Raw genomic sequence first — 22,295 nt, 5'->3', positions numbered from 1 at the left:
TGCAGAGCCGAGCTGTCACATCTCCGACACAAGCTGAGAGATCAGGGCCACCCCCCCGGAGTGTAACAATCAGGACGTTTCCTGTGACGGATCAGACTGCGTCAGTGACAGACGGTAATGCAAGACTCCTCGTATACACCTACACTGATATAACATTAAGTCTGAGCCTACACTAATTGCCTTGCCATATATGTGTGTGTGTCTGTATGCGAGCATGTGTGTGTATATATACATATATATATATATATATATATATATATATATATATACATATATATATATATATATATATATATATATATATACATACATATATACACGCATACACACACACAATACACGACTGTATGTCAAGGTTAGAAAGAGTGGGCAGCGCCAACAACTACATTTTTTACATGCGAAAATATACACTGCAACCATTCTTACACCGTTAATGGCAGGGTTCCCAAACTCGACACAGTTGGCCATTGGGTGACTGGGATTAATATTTAGAAAGTGGGAGGAGCCTACAACAGCCAATCAAAATTCACCTATTTTTCAAAGGGAATATTTACATTGCTACCATTCTTACACTGTTAATGCCAGAGGCCTCAAACCTGATACAGTCAGTCATTGGGTGAATGGGGTCCAAATTCACTAAAGGGGGTGGAGTGGCAAACAGCCAATCAGATTTGTTAGATTGATTTCAGCCATTCTGTCATTGGGAGGCTTCTCAAACTTGACACAGTCGGTCACTGGATGATTGGGATTAATATTCAGAAAACTCGGTGGAGCCTACAACAGCCAATCGAAATTCACCTATTGAAGGCGAATATTGAAACTGCTGCCATTCTTACAATGTTAATGGCAGAGGCCTCAAACCTGCTACAGTCAGTCATTAAGTGACTGAGGTTCACATTCACTAAAGGGGCAGAGCCACACACAGCCAATCGGATTTATTTGCTGGATAAACTGCTTCCATTCACACAATTTTGATGCCAGGAACCCGAAAGCTCACAAACTTGATCATTGAGTGACTGTGCGTAAGGTTACAAAAAGTGGGTGGAGTCAAAAACAGATTTCCCTGGGAAAATGTAAACTGCAGCCCTTCTTCACAGTTGATGGCAGGGTTCTCAAACTTAGCATAGCTGGTTACTGGGTGGCTGGGATTAATATTCAGAAAAGTGGGTGGAGTCTAAAAAAGCCAATCAAAATTCGCCCATTGATTTTCAAGGGGAATATTTAATTTGCTGCGATTCTTGCACTGTTAATGGCACATGCCTCAAACTTGGTACAGTTGGTTACTAGGTCACTGGGGTTCAAATTCAGAAAATGGGGCAGAGCCACAAACAGCCAATCAGATTTGTTTTGTTTTTTACAGGGAAAATACAAATTATTGATGCCAAGAACCGCAAAGCTCACAGACTTGGTCATTGAGTGACTGTGTGTCCAGGTTACAAAAAGTGGGCAGAACCAAAAACAAATTTCACTGGGAAAATATAAACTGCAGGCCTTCTTATACTGTTAATGGCAGGGTTCTCAAACTTTGCCCAGATGGTCACTGGGTGACTGAGATTAATATTCAGGGAAGTTGGTGGAGCCTATACTTGCCAATCAAAATTCACCTGTTAATTTTCAAGGGGAATATTTAAATTGCTGCCATTTTTACACTGTTAATAGCAGATGCCTCAAACCTGCTACAGTTGGTCATTGGGTGACTGGGGTTCAAATGCTGGAGAGGGGTGGAGTCACAAACAGACAATCTGATTTGATTAATTTCTATGGGAATATATAAATTATTGATGCCAAAGCTCACAAACTTGGTCATTGAGTAATTGTGTGTTAGGGTTAGAAAAAGTGGGCGGAGCCAACATCAGCCAAATACATACTCGGGCAATGCCGGGTCATCAGCTGGTATATATATATATATATATATATATATATATATATATATATATATATATATATATATACACACACACATACACATACACACACACACACACACACACACACATAAATTGCATATGTATTGTTCCAGTGATGTTCAGCTGATCGTGGGGAGAAGCTGGGTGATGGCTCTCCCTGCATGCGGCATAGTAGGTGAATATAACAGATATATTCCCCTTATGATTACCGAGCCTGTCCCTCTACGGGCATAATTCTGGGGCCGACTATTGCCAGGCACCCGATTAACAGTTCTTCACCCCAGTGCTTCACCCCAGTGCTTCCAAAACACATCTGCCAGTGCCGCTCTCCAACCTCCAAGTCACAGCTAATGATATAATAATGTTATATGGACAGTACGTACATCCATAAGCGTAGCATTGATGTAGTTGCTGGTCTCTCCATCCAGTGAAATGAGGAAGGGAAGGCACCGATCCAGAGGAAGGACATCTAGAGCCCGGTTCTTGTCATGGTTTCGGGGTAGAAGTCCTATGCTGCAGTCTTCTGGCCTTGCTCGGGGTGTCACAATGTTTAAGGTCTGAAATTAATAAAAACAAATCGGAAAGTTCAGCTAATGAAAGAAAACAATTTCTGAAGCAACTAGGGAGTCTGTTAGATCCAAATGGACATCCTCAGTAACTGAGAAGTAGAGAAACATCAAAATGATTGCAGATGCCTGGCTGTATCTGACTCATTTTCACCAGATAAAACATGATTTGGATGAAACAAAATGCTTCATAGACATGGTTCTAAGTGAACTTTAGTGTAAAACTAACTGTTTGAAGATACGGGTGTTTGTCTAAATCTAGGGAGTCTCACTGTTGTGAGTGCCTTCCACCACCCTTTCCAAGCCTATCATATGCGGTATGATGCTACTTCAGCTACAAGTAATGTTCTGCTAATCATCCCAGCCCTTTTCTTTATGCAGTAGGGAATTGCACTGTAAGCAAAGAGATAAAACCAAAGGATGAATGGGTGGTGCCCCTAAGCCAAGTGCACCTATGCCTCAGTGCATGAGTGGATGCCATGACAGTAGGTGCCGTAGAGAATTGTACTGGTAGTAACCATAGACAGAGGTGGAACCAAGGGGGCAAATGGATGGTGCCCCAAAGCATAGTGTACCTATACTACATTGCATGAGTTGATGTTATGATACAAAGGCTATGATGTATTAACCCAGGCAGTGGCGGGAACTACAAATCATGGGGCCCTCCAGTAAAATTTTGATGGGGCCCCCCAATGCTTGCACCCCTTTCCTTGCCAAATATTTGTAACTCCCACATAACAGAGTATACACAGTAATGTCTCAAGGTCACGGATAGCGCCTCTTAACAGAAGCGCTATCCGTGACCTTGAGACATTACTGTGTATACTCAGTTATTGTTATTGCCTGAGGAAGCGGGAATATACCTGCGAAACGTGTTGCACTGTTTTTGGAATATATGAATAAATGTGCTTTCACCTTTACCCATGGTATTCTTGTCTGCTTCAGTAAGGTGAGTCCACCACCACCTCCTGAGGAATTTAAAAACTTTTTATTACTTGCTTTTATCCTTTTGGCGCCTCGGTTCTCTTTACAATTATAGCATCCACCCCAGGTGGAGGGGTTGAATGCCCTTTTTTCTCCCATCTACAGAGAGCGACATCTTAATCCTGAGTGAGGAGAGGTCTAATCTCCTCACCTGCCTACACAGTGGTTGCCTAGGAGGCGACCCTGACTTGTGAGCATATCCATTATATACTTTTCCACTTGCCATATTCTTTAACTACTACACTATATTGGGCGTTCGGTGTCCCCATTCTTCTCTATATACTGTAGTTTATGGGTCCTCAAAGAGCAACTGTAGTGAAAATGTAGTCCATGTTTGCTCATTTTGCTTTCGCCACCTGTGATGAATTTCAGAATGTAAATTCAAAAATTTACATTCTGAAAGTCATCACAGGTGGCAAAATCTTTAGTGCAGTCAGGTGCAGCTCTACGAAATGTGTACTAAGAGTTCTGAAGCCAGTACAAAATATACCTAGTGGCCCAGAATGCTCTGGGAGGAGAATTTCACATAGCCTAGGCTAAACTTCATTGGGAGGGCAGGTCTACATACCAATATACAGCAATCTATAGCTATAGGAAGTGTTTATGATTCTGAAACCCGGCAAATTACTGTAGAAGTAGGTATCCTGAATAATTCACTGCATTCTATTATGTCACTACAGTGCCTCTTTAAAGTGGACCTGAACTCTTGCACAGGGCAAAAGGAAAACATAGAAAAATGCACCCTGTATGTATTTAGAGAGTTTAGTCTGTTTAATTCTCCCTTATTTGTGTCTAATCACAAGTTGTCATTTGATCTCTCCCCTGTGGCACATGACTGCCATGGCAGAGATGGCAGATAAGCTCATTTGAAAGCACAGGAGGTTAACAATATGTCTACTTCAATGAATCAGGAAGTAAAAACAGTGCAGAATTATTTTAGGATTTGTATCAACTGTAACAAAGAAATGTTATTTTTGTTTAAAGGTTATTATGCTGTAGTTATGCCGTTTAGAGCAGAGAAGACATTCTGAGTTCCGGTTCGCTTTAATAAACTTTTAGTCTGTAAAGTGTTTTTTTCTTGGTGCATACAAAAATGGAAAATTGGCTCGGTAACGAGAGGTGCATTCTGGGATATAGTTCCAGGTAACCTGTTACCTGAACAAGGTTAAACAGCCAACAGGAGATCTGTGGAAGATATACAAGCTGTGGCTTCAGATCTGCCCAGTCTGTACACTACATGGAAAGCAGCTGCGCTCTGTGTGTTGTGACATACCTGAAATTCATCTTTGATCTGGCTGCAGTTTGTCTGTGGGTCCAGCCGGCTGATATTGTAGTAGACTGAGCGGAATTCACACACTGGGATAGCGGTGTTGCCACAGAGGCAGGCCTCTAGGATGGCATCATGGACAAACACATACTGCTCCTAGAACAAACAATTACAGTGCTTACATGGAGCAGACATAACTAACCATCAGTGGCTAGAAATGCACAGCTTTTCTTCTAAGCTACCATTGCAATATTTATTTATTTATTGTATTTATAAAGCGCCAACATATTACGCAGTGCTGAATATGCGCCTTCATGCCTAAAGAACATTTCAGATACATAATAGGATTCTTATTCAGGACTATTCACTGATACAACTAAAGATGCCCACTAATGGTACAATTTTCACCCAAGCAACCAGATAAAAGCATTAGATTGGCATAAAATGAACCTCAATGTCCCATATCAATTGTGAACCATTCTAAAGGTGTTTTTCAATGACAATTTAGTTAATCAGAGGAATGTTTTTACGATCACTTGTGATGAACAGGAAGTACAGAGAGGTTCCTTGATGGTAAAATAATCAATGTATTATGGCATTTTACTTCCTAACACATTTTGACCCATATGCAAATACATTTTCCTCCTGTGTTTTTTCCTAGTCGATATTTTCAAACTTATTAATAAAATGCCCTTTAAAACCACCAACAAGCAAGGTCAGGCTGAGGCAGAGGCGAGAGAGGCTCCAGCCTCAGGGCGCAGTGGAGGAGGGGGCGCACAACTCACTCAGATATCATTTCCCTATTGTGTTTGAACCAAAGAGAAATAAGAAAAGGGGATACATGGCAGTGACTGCAAGCCAGATAACTAGATATTAAAGTGTTGGGGAATTTGGGGCCCCTGGGGCGCCTCTTAGTCTAATAGCACTCAGTGTGTGATGGCTAGGGTGGGAGGGATCGAGGGGGGCACTTTGGTGTATCAGCCTTGGGTGCTTGAGGACCTTGTCCCGGCTCTGCCGGCAAGCAACAAAATACTCAAAATGATTTTAAGGAACCCTCCTCACCTACTTTTTGGTACTTTTTCAATTGCAAAGTTCCCAAAAACGTATTTGAAATAGAAGATGAAACATTTCTGCTAGGAGAAAACTCATGAGAAAAACTTAATTGCATATCGTCCTTTATACTGTATGATTGCTCGGACCAGGAGCACAGCTAAAAATCATGGGGCCCCATGACAAAAAACTTTGGATTAGAACCCCCCCTCTCATTTTTATATCCTTTCCCTTGCCTACCCACAGCCTGCGGACTTCTCTTGCAAGCATATAAAAATATGTGGCTATCATAATCTTCATACCCATAACAAGTGTAGCCACAAAAACACCTGATCTGACTGAGAGATCACCTTCATTGGAGGAAGGCGAGGTTAGAAGTTGATGCCCCCTCACAGTAGTTATTCCCCTGGCCCATGTCTGTGGTACAAAAAATAGTTTGTGAGCATCTGGGGGCAGTTTGTAAAACAGATGGTTTGAACTAATCAGTAGAAGACTATGTAAACAGTATCAGTGCTATATAAATGCATAAAAAAGAAGTAATGTTTAGTTAGATGATCGGAGAATAATTCGTTCGGGGATAGTTCATAACATCTCTTTAAAAAATCTTAGTGGTTTTGGTTCTGCATAACTTACAGGGTTGGCGCTACCATTGAGGCAAAGAGGGCAATTGCGTCAGGGCCTCCATCTGCTGCCGCCAATCAAGTTCAGCTTCTCTGCCTAAAATTATATAATCCATGAACTTATAACGGTTTGGTGCTACTTGGGCAGCATGGTGGTTTGGTGATTAGCGCTCTCACTTTTCTCCCAGTGATTACTTGCATTTCCTCCACGTGCTCCGGGGTTCATGTTTTTACATATTAAAAACATTATAAGTTCACTGGTTCCACCATCCCCCCCCCCCCCTCGATCCCTTTCCCTCCCTTCCCCCATCCCTCTCCCCACCCATTCGAGTTTGAGTTTCTCTTAAGGACAATTAGTCACACCACTAAGACCTCGATAAAGTGCTGTTGTGTGTTTTATTGTATAAGGCTGTTATGTGTCTTAAAGTGGACCGAGATAAACTTTTACTCATTGCATAATTGTGTTCCTTTCATATAGTTTATAGGGCATTCCTCAAGCCAAATCCTTTTTTGTTTTGTTTTAATACTCTAATTCCCTATAAACTAAACAGGGCTCGACCACAGCTTTTTACAGTGCCTTGGCACTGTAGCAAGGGCTTATGGGAGCTCAGTCTGGACAGGAAGAGGAGGAGGTTACTAGAAATTGATTTCAGAGGCAGAGGGGAGGAGGGAGAAGGAGAGAGGACTGAATTTACACACAGGCAAGCTAATAGCATCTCCAGCCCTCAGCAATGGACAATGTGAAAAACAGAACATGGCTGCCCTCATTGTATCACAGGAATAAATAATCATAAACTTTTGAAGCTGTTTGCAGCTAGATATGCTGTGTAAACTATCTAAACTTTACTTGTTATAGTTAGTTTTTCATCTCGGATCCGCTTTAAGGCAGGTCTCTGGCCATCTCTTATAAGCGTGTACAGCTGAAAAGAGTATGATTATGTCATCACCGCATGCCTCCCCCAGAACGGTGGGAAATGTGCCCTCATTCAGATGGTTGACATCAAATATTGATCAATTCAAACTATTTAAAGTCAGTGGAGGTGAGTTTATAACATTTTAAATACAATTTATTTTCAAACCGAGGTTGACACAGTGTCTGTAAAATGATAGTCTCCTTTTGAAGTTTTGATGTCTAATTGTTATATAACAATGACTCACAGTGGAATTAAATTGTGTTTTTCGCACAGATTAACAGAAATTAATTCTTTCATGTCAAATTGGAAATAAAATATCTTTGCAATGTGATTTCAATTAATTATAAAGAACAAACATGGGAATGACTATTTACCAACCTCTGGATGTCAGGCTTTAGGTATGAGTCTGGCTGCATTTGCAGTCTGAGTTTATATGGGTGGGTCTCTGTTTATAAGTGGGTCTCTTTTTATAAGTGTACTCTGCAGTTTCTCACCATTCTTTTTAAAGTAATAGTAATACAAACCTGAAAAAAGTTAGATACTTAGCTATGGAAAGAGAAGGATGCCATAGAGCAGAGGTGGCCACACTTTTTCGGCTTGTGAGCTACTTTAATGAATTAGCAAGTCAAAATGATCTACCCATGTACAATTTTAGGAGCACACTTGTATATACAGAATGGAAAATGTAGTGGGGTTGGGATCTACCATGAAGTCCTTCGCGATCTACCGGTAGATCGTGATCTACCTAATGGGCACCCTGGCCATAGAGCCTTCCTGGTCCTCTCTCTGTGTCCCTGGTCCATCGCTGCCCCACATGAAAGTTATCCAACCAATTGGTCAAATACGCCTTCAGGAGGCTTCAGAAGTACTTGTGTCTCTAAGTCCTTCCGGAGACAAGCATGCGCAGAACAGATGTGCCAGACGGAAGCACTTGGGGACCCGAGAACTTCTGAAGCCTTCTGAGTGCAGTAGAGTCTCATTTACCCAGCACAGGTAGTGGTTGCCTAATGCTGAATATGTGTTCTTGCCCAATGCAATCCACATTAACCAAGGAAGGGACGTTTCCACTCTCCCCCGCCAAGCATGCCGGTTGGTTAAGACTGCTGGAATCCCGAGGTCCAGGTAACTGGGACTTTACCGTCCTCCCAAATGCCAGACTTTCACAGGGGGACAGTGGTGGACCAAGGTCGTGGAGAGAGGACAGGGGAGGCTCTATGTGATCTAGAGCCTTCCCTCTTCAAAGGCAGGGTCGGTTCAAGTAACAATGGGGCCCTAGGGCAAAATTAGCCTGGGGGCCCCACAACAGATACCCCCCGATCAAAAAACATCATTAGAGGCTCTTTGTTACAGCCAAATTTCCCTCCTGGGCCCCTGAGCTGAATGCTGACCCTCCCCCAATCACCTCCCAACTTAACAGACTCTGCAGAGTCCCTGGGGAGCAACAGTTAAGATGGGAGAGGGACACCTTGGGGGCCCCTACATGCTCTGGGGCCCTGGGGCAATTGCCTATTTTTTTCTATGGTAGCTCCGGCCCTGTTCAAAGGGGAGTATCTAACTTACCGATATTTTCAGATTCAATTTAGATTTGCATTAAAACTGCTTAAACTCTGGCAGATAGCATAAGAATTAAAAGTAGGCATCCTTTTTTTCAAGTCCAGTTGCACATTTCCTATGAAGTGAGATCTGGACACTGACTCTACTCCAGGACAAGACAAGGTAGTTGGCATTAGAGCAGACATTTTGGTGGGGAGATTTTGCCACCTGGGTTCCCAAAAGATTAAAAACAAACCCACAAGTCACTCAGCAGATTTCACCTTCACCCAAACTATCACTTTCAGCCAGACTGGAATTAAAATCAAGCCTTAATTATACACTATACAGCTCTTCCATGTACATTGTTGTGTGCGGACAGTCAGCGTGAGTCATTCTTACCTCCGTCTGCACCATGTTGACCCTCTGTGCCCTCAGCTCTCGCACACAGTTGAATATATCCACCACTCCCTCATTCTCTGCCATGTCCAGCATGATATCAATAGCAATGAAGCAGCCGGTTCTTCCCGCTCCAGCGCTGTGAAGTATAATGGAACTTAATGACAGCAATATTGAAAGCTGTGTGATTATACATTGTGCATCACCGCCAGCCGGCCATGTCATTTCAGCCTGAAATGTGAGATTTTAGCCCACTGATGATGTGTGTGCTGCACACTGTACCCAATAATAATGCATATTAAACATTACAGCTACGGCTGATATATGCAGGGTATAGGTATTCCAGATACAAATGTTTTTCTACATCAGGGCCACTCAGCTGAAGACCTTGTGTTAGCGGTCTAGGGGTTACCTTATCGGATAGCTAGAAAATTACTTATAAAAATACCAGGTCAGACAGCGACCCCGTACTGCGCAATAGACCATCCGATCTATAGGCTGAAATTTTCTCAGAAAGATTCAGACTGTGCCTTCCCTTTTGCAGTCTGGCCAGTGGGGATGATGCACTCAAAGCAACTGCAGCATCCTCAATCACAGACTTTGAAAAGCTAACTCATTGAAGTCAGTGCTTTTAAGCATGTGATCGCAATTTTAGACAGGATTTTCTGTTGGAGAAGCCTCAATTTTACACAAAAAAACAAATGAATAAAGCTAAGTTAAACATTATACCTGCTGATGGTCTATACGGGTTACACATTGCACAATTTTGCATAATTATGTATGTATATTACTCATTGTACCTGCTGATGATACATGTAGGTTGAATATTTTACCTGCTGATAGTCTATGCAGGTTATATGATGTTTCTTATGCAACTGTCCGCTGCGCACTCCGGATTTCAATGGTAATTCCTATAAAGCATTGGTCAACACAGCGTGATACTACCGTAAAGGTTTGTCATACTTCTTCCCCCTGTGCAGGTGCAAATGTACTCCTCACACTTGTGTCTCCACAACCCCCATGCACAAGCAGCTCATCAGATAGTAGCCACCTCAATTTCTAGGCGGGCTCTCCTATTATTGTGATAACATCAGCAACAAAGTGCGATGCCTGCGCTTGATGCACTTACACAGTATCAGATGTATACAGGCTCATCAGTAAGTAATGGCTCTGTAGCTAGTTAGTCACTGTGGCGTTCCGAATGCTCTATCCCTCTCCACCTCATACTGCGACCTGGGCAGCTCCACCTGGAAACTGAGGTGGCTATTATGTGGTGAGCTGCTTGTGTGTGGGGGGTTGTGGAGACGTGAGTGTGAGCACATTTGCACCTGCACAAGGGGAAAATGTGTGTGACGAACCTAAGGCAGTATTACGCTCTGTTGAGCACTGTTTTATAGGAATTACCATTGGAATCCGGAGTGTGCAGTAAACAGTTGCATAAGAATCACCTACCATTGGAAAAATACTGCAGCAAACCTGAAAGATCTAAATTAGACTTGAAGGATGATAATTTAGAGTATATTGAGTTACTGGGCGACAAAGTAACTAGTTAGTGGCGCAGTTGACTGTATATACAGGTTATATGGTGTACATTTAAAATGTACACCGCAGGCAAATTTAGGCGCAGGTTGAATCTGAAAGATTGCTCTCCCTACTCTCGCTGAAACTTGGGGCCTTGTTATTTACTATTCCCCCTCTGAGTTGTCGCATTGGGGGGGGATGTAATTTGTGCACTGGCTGTTGCCGGCAGCAAAATTCGCTGTCTTTACTAATTTGAGCTCCGGCACCCAAATTAGTCACTGAGTGTTACTACAGCTGTAATTCGCATTATGGCCTATGGTGGCCCCCCAAACAATTGCGCCAATATTAGCTGCTCTGTGTTATATGTTGTGCCTGCTGACTATACATGTGTATACTTATTGTACCTGCTGATGGTCTATACAGGTTACACACCTTGATTTCATTTCCAACCCCTTGTTTTGCATACTACACTATATTGGGCTCTCTATGTATGTATATTAAAGACAAAAGAAATACAGAGAGCCCAATATAGTGTAGTATGCAAAACAAGGGGTTGGAAATGAAAAGTATATAATGTATATACTCACAAACGTGGGCTACCGCCTAGGTAACCACTGTATAGGCAGGTGAGGAGATTAGACCTGTCCTCACTCAGGATTAAAAGTCACTCTCTGTAGATAAGGAAAAATGGGGATCAACCCCTCCACTAGAGATGGGCGAACAGTTTGGCTGTGTTAGCCGAACTGTTCGGGCTGCCCAATCTGTCATTTATCTATGCCTCTTACTACTTCCGGGTCGCAATGACCCGGAGTAGTACGTCTGCGCTGCCCGGCGGAGCGCGTCGCTAGGACGCGCTCCGCCGGGCAGCGCAGACGTACTACTCCGGGTCATTGCGACCCGGAAGTAGTAAGAGGCATAGATAAATGACAGATTGGGCAGCCCGAACAGTTCGGCTAACACAGCCAAACTGTTCGCCCACCTCTACCCTCCACTAGGGGTGGATATTGATAATGTAAGAGTGCCTCTGGCAGAGGCGCTATTCGTGACCTTGAGACTATACTGTGTACTCCTATCTGTTTATTGCCTGAGGAAGTGGGAACATACCCGTGAAATGCGTTGCATTGTTTGTTTTGGAGTATATTAATGAGGCTGTTGTGATAAAACTGATAGTATCTTGTCTGCTTCGGGGAGGCGAGTCCACCACCACCTCCTGAGGGATTTTAAACCTTTTAGAACCTTTTATCCTGCTGGCGCCTCTGTTCACTCTTACATTATGTATGTATATTACTCACTGTACCTGCTGATGATCTATGCAGGTTATGCACTGTACCTGCTTATGGTCTATGAAGGTTATGCACTGTACCTGCTGATGATCTATGCAGGTTAAGCACTGTACCGGCTGATGATCTATGCAGGTTTTGCACTGTACCTGCTGGTGGTCTGTGAAGGTTATGCACTGTACCTGCCGATGATCTATGCAGGTTATGCACTGTACCTGCTGATGATCTATGCAGGTTATGCACTGTACCTGCTGATGGTCTATGCAGGTTAGGCACTATTATATATGTATATTACTCATTGTACCTGCTGATGATCTATGCAGGTTACACATAGCGCCTGCTGACTATGTATGTATATTACTCAGAGTACCTGCTGATGGTCTATGCAGGTTATGCACTGCACTTGCTGATTATGTATGTATATTGCACAGTCTGCTTGCTGATGACATATGCATATAATACATTCTACCTGCTGATGATATATGTGTATTACACTTTGTAGAGAAACTGATGTATACAAGATTTCCCCATGTAGCCATTTTACCATTTTTATTTTAGCTTCATATTCTGGCAATCTATGAAAATCTTCGAAGAGCCTATTTCCTTATATCTTTGCGCTCTTCATTAAAATAACCATAATCACTTTATTGTCACAATATTCAAAATGAAATTAAAACACTAAAACAAGCATACTATGAGGACATGGTAATTGCTAATTTATTTCACATGGCTGCACTTTAAAGGGAACTTGTCAAGAAATACGACTATTGCTGTTTCAAAAGGTTTTTTTTAGAGAAGATCTGATTCATCCCATGACCTTACTACTGTACTTAGGCCTGTGGCACATAGGCAATGTTACTCATATTGACACACGGGGCTGGCTCTAGCTACAATGGGGCCAAGCAAAATCAACCTGCCCCTTCCTTACCAACAAACGGCCAGTGACAGACCTGACCCTCCCTTCTCTAAAGCGGCATTGGGGGCTCCTTTGTTGAAACCAAACTACCCCTCCCCCCAGGGCCCTCAAGCTAGCTGCCTTTCTCTGCCAATATCTCCCCAACTTAAAGAGGACCTAAACTCTTCCACAGGAGAGAAGAAAAAAACAAGAGAAACCCACCCTGTTTGTATTTAGAGATAACAGCCTGTCTAATTCTCCCTTAGTTGGAAGTAATGAGCCACTGTAATTTGAGCGGTCATCTCTGTCTGAACTGTGCTGTTCATACAGACTATATGTAAACACAGGAGTTTAACCCTGCATGTGTTCCCAGCAAACCAGGAAGTAACTACACTGCAGCATCTCCGAGGAGCTCTATAAGCTGCAACAAAGAAATGGTTTTCTGTAAAGGTTATAGAGCAGAGAGGAAGTCCTTGATTTCGGTCCGCTTCATTTTTGCTCCCCAGGGCCCCTGAAGAGTCTTTCTGCAGAGTAGCATCTCTCCTGTTCCGGCAGGTGCTCTCCTCTGAGTACCTGTCTGTATGGATTTATAGTTGTATATTCCAGGTAACCTGGAACATGTGATTATACATTCTATTTAATACTCATCACTGATCACTAGCATCTAAACCTATTGGTTCCCCTTCTGTTTTCATTGTTTTTTTTCCCCCTTAGCTATCACCCTCACCATTCATGTTCATTACCTGCAGTGCACAGTGATGGGTCCAGCATCTGGTGGGTTGAGAAACTTCACTTGCCTGACAAAGCCCAGCAGGCCAGTGGCATAGCATGGCACACCATGGTCTGGCCAACTGGTAAAGTGGAACTGGCGAATCTCCCGCATGTCATGTGACCCTTTCTGAAAAACACAAACAGTGTTAGCAATCTCCTGAATTTAACAATTCTCTTGGATCAAACTATCACTAGCAGGAAGTGTCTCCAGGCAGCCCAGGGGGACCAGAATGATTCCTTTTTCCCTTCTGCCAGTATATTGTGAGAGACGGGGAGTGACTGGTTCCTGGTGTGCGAATCTGGACAGCATCCTGCAGATTTATGCAGCACACAGCCAAATCCCTATAGCCATGCATGGCACAACTTAGCGATTCGGGCTATGTGTTTACGACACAATGGGAGCTGCGGCCAAAACATAAATGGGCACGGCTCCTTGTGGAAACCGGCCCTTAAGGATACCCAAGGTGACATGTAACATAGGCGTGGGTATATACAGGTCCTTCTCAAAAAATTAGCATATTGTGATAAAGTTCATTATTTTCTGTAATGTACTGATAAAAATTAGACTTTCATATATTTTAGGTTCATTACACACAATTGAAGTAGTTCAAGCCTTTTATTGTTTTAATATTGATGAGTTTGGCATACAGCTCGTGAAAAACCCAAAATTCCTATCTCAAAAAATTAGCATATCATGAAAAGGTTCTCTAAACGAGCTATTAACCTAATCATCTGAATCAACTAATTAACTCTAAACACCTGCAAAAGATTCCTGAGGCTTTTAAAAACTCCCAGCCTGGTTCATTACTCAAAACCGCAATCATGGGTAAGACTGCCAACCTGATTGCTGTCCAGAAGGCCATCATTGACACCCTCAAGCAAGAGAGTAAGACACAGAAAGAAATTTCTGAACGAATAGGCTGTTCCCAGAGTGCTGTATCAAGGCACCTTAGTGGGAAGTCTGTGGGAAGGAAAAAATGTGGCAGAAAACACTGCACAACGAGAAGAGGTGACCGGACCTTGAGGAAGATTGTGGAGAAAGACCAATTTCAGACCTTGGGGGCCTTGCGGGAGCAGTGAACGGAGTCTGGAGTAGAAACATTCAGAGCCACCGTGTACAGGCATATGCAGGAAATGGGCTACAGGTGCCGCATTCCCCAGGTCAAGCTACTTTTGAACCAGAAACAGCGGCAGAAGCGCCTGACCTGGGCTATAGAGAAGCAGCTCTGGACTGTTGCTCAGTAGTCCAAAGTACTTTTTTCGGATGAAATCAACTTTTGCATGTCATGCGGAAATCAAGGTGCCAGAGTCTGGAAGAGGACTGGGGAGAGGGAAATGCCAAAATACCTGAAGTCCAGTGTCAACTACCCACAGTCAGTGATGGTCTGGGGGTGCCATGTCAGCTGCTGGTGTTGGTCCACCCTGTGCTGCAGGGTCAATGCAGCTAGCTATCAGGAGATTTTGGAGCACTTTATGCTTCCATCTGCTGAAAAGCTTTATGGAGATGAGGATTTCATTTTTCAGCATGACCTGGCACCTGCTCACAGTGCAAAAACTACTGGTAAATGGTTTACTGACCATGGTATTACTGTGCTCAATTGGCCTGCCAACTCTCCTGACCTGAACCCCAAAGAAAATCTGTGGGATATTGTGAAGAGAAAGTTGAGAGATGCAAGGATTAACACTCTGGAAGAGCTTAAGGCCGCTATCGAAGCATCCTGGGCCTCCATAACACCTGAGCAGTGCCACAGGCTGATTGCCTTCATGCCACACCGCATTGAAGCAGTCATTTCTGCAAAAGGATTGCCGACCAAGTATTGAGTGCATAACTGAACATAATTATTTGAAGGTTGACTTTTTTTTGTTTTAAAAACACTTTTCTTTTATTGGTCGGATGAAATATGCTAATTTTTTGAGATAGGAATTTTGGGTTTTCATGACCTGTATGCCAAAATCATCAATATTATAACAATAAAAGGCTTGAACTACTTCAGTTGTGTGTAATGAATCTAAAATATATGAAAGTCTAATGTTTATCAGTACATTACAGAAAATAATGAACTTTATCACAATATGCTATATGCTACACTGCTATGAAAAAAAAAAGGTCAATAGTTCATATGTTTTAGCTTTTGGGACAAAAGCGGTCGAAAGACTGTAACAGTCAAGTGAGACAATATAACATTAAACACTCTTTTCTTAGCTGATACACAGAAAATAAAACAGGAATTTTTGTGTTTAAAAAAAAAAATCATTTTTAGGAGTAGGAGGATAGATACAATTGTTAATCTCATCAGTTTAATTTCCCCTTGGGTTTCCTTCAAAGACAATCTCCGAGATCTTAGTAAACCCTCTGCTGACAAAGTTCACTTTAAAGCTTAAAAAATAATACATGTATATACCATAAACTCTTCAAAGATTTATTACCATAATTCTATCCCCACTTGCTATCCAAGTAGCACAGCAATTAGAAGTTGTTAAAGCGGACCCAAACCAACATTTTTTTTTTTATTCAAAATATTTAGTTGCACCACTCTGACACATACAAAGATAAATAAACACTCCTTCAATCCTATGAGCATTTCAGTGCATGCTTTTCACCCTTCTGTTATCATAACTAGGGTTATGCAGGTGGCAGCCATTAGCAATTCTTCCTTTGCCAGACACCTTCTACTCCATCAGTTTGCCGGATTCTGTCCCGGCAATATGAAAAGAAGGGAGGGGTTCCTCCAATAAATGTAACATTTTTAATATTTGTCATCATGCAGCTGAAAAAAGGCTGCTATTTATTATTATAATTTAGAAAATTTATTTTATTTCTGAAATCTTGTATTTTTAATTTGGGTCCACTTTAAAGCTGCCTCTTAAAACACATTGTACAACTGAATACAGGACTACACTTCCCATGATTCCTAGTGGTGAATACCCAGCTGACAGGGCTCAATCAGATTGATATTCTGCCAGCCACTAGGACCTAGTGACTAGGTGACAACAGAAGGATCGCTGTAACATGCTTTTGATGTCAGTATAATACAGGAACTCTAGCAATTTTTTTTAACAGAAAACTAGAATAGATAATAGATGGCAAAAGTACAACAGAAGATTCATTTAACCTTATATAAATATGGATACAACATGTCTTCCTGTACTCTTCTAGTTAATCATAGTAAAAAAGTGAAGAAATACCTAAACAAAAAAAATCTTACCTTTTGCACAGAGAATGTCCGAATGACATATTCGGCCAATGGCTCTGTCTCTATTAGAGTCACCTTGATGTCTCCATAGACTTCAGTGTCGTCAGGCCAGTATCTGACACACTTTACCTGCAGGAAAGTTACGCATTGTAATTATCTATGCAATGCACATATTCTTCCAACAAGTGTAAGCTGTTGTAGTTATGTGTTCTCTTCCAACCCAATCATAAACAGTGAGGCTGATTTATCACGAGCAGAAATACAGAGCAGCCAATCAGAATACTTCAAATGCTAAAATGTGATTGGTTACACTGGGCAGCTCTCTAGTTTGTCACTAGTGTAGTTTGTATTGGTCATGATAAATCAGACCCCCTTATTACTATTGCCAATATTTACCTTAATTTTACCATTAACATGCAAAGTGAGTTGGGAATTCACTAACAACATATATTTGTATATATATGTTATGTATTTGTATTACTTTATCCTTCAAAAGAAGGTTTTTACTATTGCCTAGAGTCTCTCTAGATAGTCAGATTCTCTATAATGTTGGGGGTTCCTTTCTTACGATTTTGGCTGTCAACAATGATAACCAATGTCTTCCAGGAAGAACCCAACCATTCTGTTGTCAGGAGATCCCAACCTGCCTATTTCACAATGTCTGCAGCTGTGATTCAAGCAGGGCCAGATTTACCTCTGCTTCAAATGCAGAATGTCTGCAGGAAAGTGGACTGAATCGTATATAGTTACCGACATGTCACTGCCTTGGTCCAATACAGCAATTCGGCAGCTTCCTGTGCTGACCATGTGACTGTCATCTCATTATGTCACACAATGACCATGGGGGCATATGAGCCATACACTAGTTAGCATTTCTCCGAATGCTGTATTGCGGGGAGAAGGCCTGCGTGTTTTATATGATGGTAAATAGTGTTGGCGACTAGTGCTGCTGCAAGAATTCTTGCAACATAGGAGGAATCTGAGGATGAGGAACTTCCAGGACTGGGAGAGGAGGTTCAAATGATCAGTTGAGCCACTTAGGTAAAGTATAAATAGTATTTATTTCAGGTGAAATAAAAACCATGTACAGTCTTTTATCGGTACTAATGCATCCCATGCTGACTGTTGAATGCCCATCTGTTGAACAACTGACATATTGCCTATCATGGATGTTACTCTTGCCCAAGTTGATGTGGCACAAGCACTAATGCAGACATGTTTTATTCCAGCTGCCCACTTGTTGCACAAGGGCTGCTTGTGTTGTACGGGAGACTTGATGGCTGAGTATATTTTCTAGTGTTGTTATTTGAATTTGGGACCATGTGGTTTAGAACCCGAACAGCTGTATTCAGCGCCAGTCCAGACAGCAGGATGAGGCGCGTTTCATTTTGCTGTGATACTTACAGATTCCAGGTTGGCGGGAGACAGTATCAGAGCTAAATGGACCGCGCCCAGTCCTGCTGTCTAGTGCTGAACCACATGGTCCTGCATTTGAACATCACCACTAATATATATATACAGTACATCCTTATAGTTGCATTTGTCCTCAAGTAAATATAAAATAATACACATTATTTCTTATATACCATATGCAGCCAATTTCTAAGCAAGAGCCTTAGTACAGTAAGGGCCTGTTTCCACTACACGCAGATTGGATGCAGAATGGAGGCAGAAAAACTCTAATGAATGCCTATGGGAAAATCTGCATCAGAAAAATCGCGTTTAGTGGAAACAGGCCCATAGGCTTTCATTGGAGTCAGTTTTTCTGCATCCATTCTGCATCCAATCTGTGTGTAGTGGAAACAGACCCTAAACTAATAACAGAGAATGCTCTAAAATCATATGAAGCCCAACCACACAACAGGAAAGCCTGCTCCTCCCACATCCTATGAGAGGGAGTGGCTTAATTTTGCAATGCACAGGGTGCCTCCAGGCATGCATATAACATTAGGTTTTGAATCCCAACAAGCTTTCCAAACAATGTTGTGACTATGCTCAGTATCACATGCTTATTTGTACAATAATTTCCTCAGATTGATAGTTAAAGAATAATCAAAAAAAATCTGTGCAAACTAAAGCTGGCTAAATCCATTTCTAGCTTACTGACAGTTTACTAAAAGTATAAGCATGGGTTATTTTCCCATAAATACACAAGTTTACCCCGATAGCCCAAGCATATTATTATATAAAGCCAAGCATCTTCTGTATCAATAAATCTTTTATACAAGTAATCTGCTCAAACTAGGGCAACAACTAATACATACACAACTGTATAACTTAACCTGGCTTTAGATGAAAGTGTTATTTTAGTGCTGGATAATGTGGGAAAAGTTTAGAACCTCTTTTAGAGTTTTATATACAAGTGTCTCCCTCTTATTGTCCTGGTAGGAAGTAGGTAGTTCTCTTCAAATGGACAAAGACAGTAAAAATAATAATTTGTAGAGTGAAGAAGAGGTAAAAGCTCTGTTGCATTTTTACTGCAGGCTATAATCCTTATGAACTCCAACTCACAATACGGGATTTCAGAGCTTAACACAAGAGCTGCTTGTTGATAATGACTTCCTGTAACTCACCCTTCCAACCTCCACCAGGTTTGTCACCATGACCACGCTGGCCGAGTTCTCCTGCCAGATCATCCTCCAGAAATCCTTCACTGTCTCCTGCATGGGGCCTGCAGAAAAAAGAAAGACAGACCCCTATAAGGATGCTGGGAGTTGACATGGAACATGTGACACTGAACACTGGGATCCAGTGTAAGGTAAACATACTGTACCCCAGCTTACAGCAAGAACTCTGGTTTACTAAAGTCATCTCCAAACATCTCCAGTGGGCATATCAGAAGTTGGGACGGTCAATGAGATGCAAACAATAAGATGATGCAGAATTAGGTATGCAAATGTATGCAGCTTGAAAATGGACCAATCGAGTTTCCACTACATTTAATTCAATTGGCCCATTTTGAACTTGCATACAGAATGAACAGAATCCTTTATCAACTCAGAATTATTTCCATCTTATTGGCCACATCTAATCAGAAGTAGCTCCTCATGCAGCTGCAATCACACAACCAATTCACATACCTGTCCACATGTGACCTGATATGAACATAAGGATGGCAAATTCTAACCACCTAACATAGGACAGTTTTTAATGATTACAGTTCACGTTTGATCATTCACTTGCCATATCCTCACTGGAGAATTGTGGAGAGGAGAGAGATCGCTGGAGATGTCTTAAGTCTAGTATACATTTTCAATTTTGACTGGCTAATTTTACCACCTCCATATAGTATGAGGGTCAAGTGATTTTGAATACAATGAACAGATTGTATAGGTAAACTATTGGCCAATCAAAATTGAAGGTGTGTACCAGGCTTGTATATCAGGCCTGCTGCTTTCTTATGTGGCCACAACAACCAATCAGGTTTCATGTTATTTGAAAAGAGGATTGTGACTGGCTTCTTGGTGTAGCTGCTCCACATTGGTTGAGGTTTCTTAGTACTGTAATCAGCCCCTGTGTCATCTTACACCTTATTCATCATTCTCTAGACTGTACATTTATATTCATTCTCACTGCCTATGTTTTGCTGTGTAATTATATGCACTAGTTGTTTTAACCATTTTTATTTTATTTATCTGTATTTGGCACTGTGGTGTGTAATACTTACTTTCTATAGCTCCGCTGAACATGATAACCTTATACAGATCCATCATAATAATTGCTTATTTTTCCGTTTGAAGTTACGGAATTAAAGATAAACCTGAACAGCTATTGTGGAAAACATCCTTTTCTTTATTCCACGTCTCATAACTGAAATCCAAAGAAAGGACACCAATATCTGCTTCTCTAAAGCCTGGTACACACACCCAATTTTGGTTGGCTAATCACTGGCCAATCTTATCACTCCCTGTATATCTCTATCCTTTTTTCCTATCTACAGAGAGCGACTTCTTATGACTGAGTGGGAACAGGTTTAATCTAACCTGCTGCATAGACAGTGGTTGCCTAAGTGGTAACCCTGGTTTGTGAGTATAAATATACTTACCTTTTCAATTCTTCACCTAATACCAGTACTTACCAGGGGCGGACTGACCTTCGGGCACTCGGGCACGGACCGAGGGCCCGTGGTCAGGGGGGGGGGGCCCGCCAGAGCACCCTGAGCAGGAGGGGAGGAGCGCAGTGAAAGGGAGCGGCATGTACAGCGGCAGAGAAGGGGGGACGTCCCCCCCCTTCCCTCACCGTGGGGCCCCCCTTCCTGGCTCTCCCCTCCGGTAACTCGGCGGCTAACAGCGGGCAGCGGGCGGAGACTTCCCGCCTTTCCTGCCTCCAGTCGCAAGGGACGCTCTGCTCTGTGTGCGGCTAGTCTGGTATTCGTACAGAGCAGAGCGTCCTTTGCGGCTGGAGGCAGGAACGGCGGTAAGTGTCCGCCCGCTGCCCACTGTTAGCCGCCGAGTTACCGGAGGGGAGAACCAGGAAGGGCGGCCCCAAGGTGAGGGAAGGGGGAGGGGGGAGACTTCCCCCCTTCCCCACGCTGTGCACACCGCTCCCTTTCACTGCGCTCCTCCCCTCCTGGGGAACACCTATAGACCTAGCTACATACTGGGGACACCTAAGACCTATACTGGGAATACCTATACACCTGGCTACATATACTGAGGACACCTATAGACCTGGCTTTACTGGGGACATCTATAGACCTGGCTACATATACTGGGAATAGCTATACACCTGGCTACTTATACTGGGGACACCTATAGACCTGGCTACATACAGTATACTGGGGATACCTATACACCTGGCTGCATGTACTGGGGACACGTATTCACATTGCTACATATACTGGGAATACCTATAGATCTGGCTACATATGCTGGGAACACCTATTGACCTGGCTACCTATTTTGGGGACACCTATAGTCCTGGCTACCTATTCTGGGGACACCTATAAACCTGACTATCTAAACTGGGGACACCTAGAGACCTGGTTATCTATTCTGGGGACACCTATAGACCTGGCTACTTATACTGGAGACACCTATAGACCTGGATACCTGTACTGGGAACACCAATACACCTGGTTACTTCCACTGGAGATACCTTTAGACCTGTTACCTATACTGGAGGCACCTATTTTGGGATACCTGCTGCCAGATTAACTATTTTTTGGGAACCGCTGCTGCTAGGTTAAGTGTATTTTGGGGAAAAGCTGCCAGATTATGTGTATTTTTGGGGAACCGATGCCAGATCGTGTATGTTGGGGGAACCGCTGCTTCCAGATTATGTGTATTTTGGGGGAACCATTGCTGCAAGATTACATGTATTTTGGGTGATCCGCTGCCAGATTATGCATATTTTGGGCAACCGCTGCCAAATTATGTGTATGTTGGGGAAACTGCT

At 42.5% G+C, this 22,295-nt stretch overlaps 1 protein-coding gene across 12 annotated transcripts in view; it reads right to left on the bottom strand.

Annotated features, from left to right (window-relative positions):
* Positions 1-22,295, bottom strand: part of PTPRT (protein tyrosine phosphatase receptor type T) — an 852,204-nt gene that overhangs the window by 27,621 nt on the left and 802,288 nt on the right. For all 12 annotated transcript variants that reach the window (XM_068262870.1, XM_068262859.1, XM_068262860.1 and 9 more), the window contains 6 exons: positions 19,472-19,569; positions 16,911-17,027; positions 13,677-13,831; positions 9,241-9,376; positions 4,731-4,880; positions 2,291-2,464 (listed from right to left, as the gene is read on the bottom strand). In XM_068262870.1, the coding sequence (XP_068118971.1) occupies positions 2,291-2,464; positions 4,731-4,880; positions 9,241-9,376; positions 13,677-13,831; positions 16,911-17,027; positions 19,472-19,569 (830 nt within the window). The remainder of the gene's footprint in view (positions 1-2,290; positions 2,465-4,730; positions 4,881-9,240; positions 9,377-13,676; positions 13,832-16,910; positions 17,028-19,471; positions 19,570-22,295) is intronic.

This window comes from Hyperolius riggenbachi, chromosome 12 (genome assembly GCF_040937935.1).
Source record: "Hyperolius riggenbachi isolate aHypRig1 chromosome 12, aHypRig1.pri, whole genome shotgun sequence".
Taxonomy (NCBI): domain Eukaryota; kingdom Metazoa; phylum Chordata; class Amphibia; order Anura; family Hyperoliidae; genus Hyperolius; species Hyperolius riggenbachi.
The sequence above is the reverse complement of the archived record's forward strand: the minus strand, read 5'-3'. Positions and strand labels throughout refer to the sequence as shown.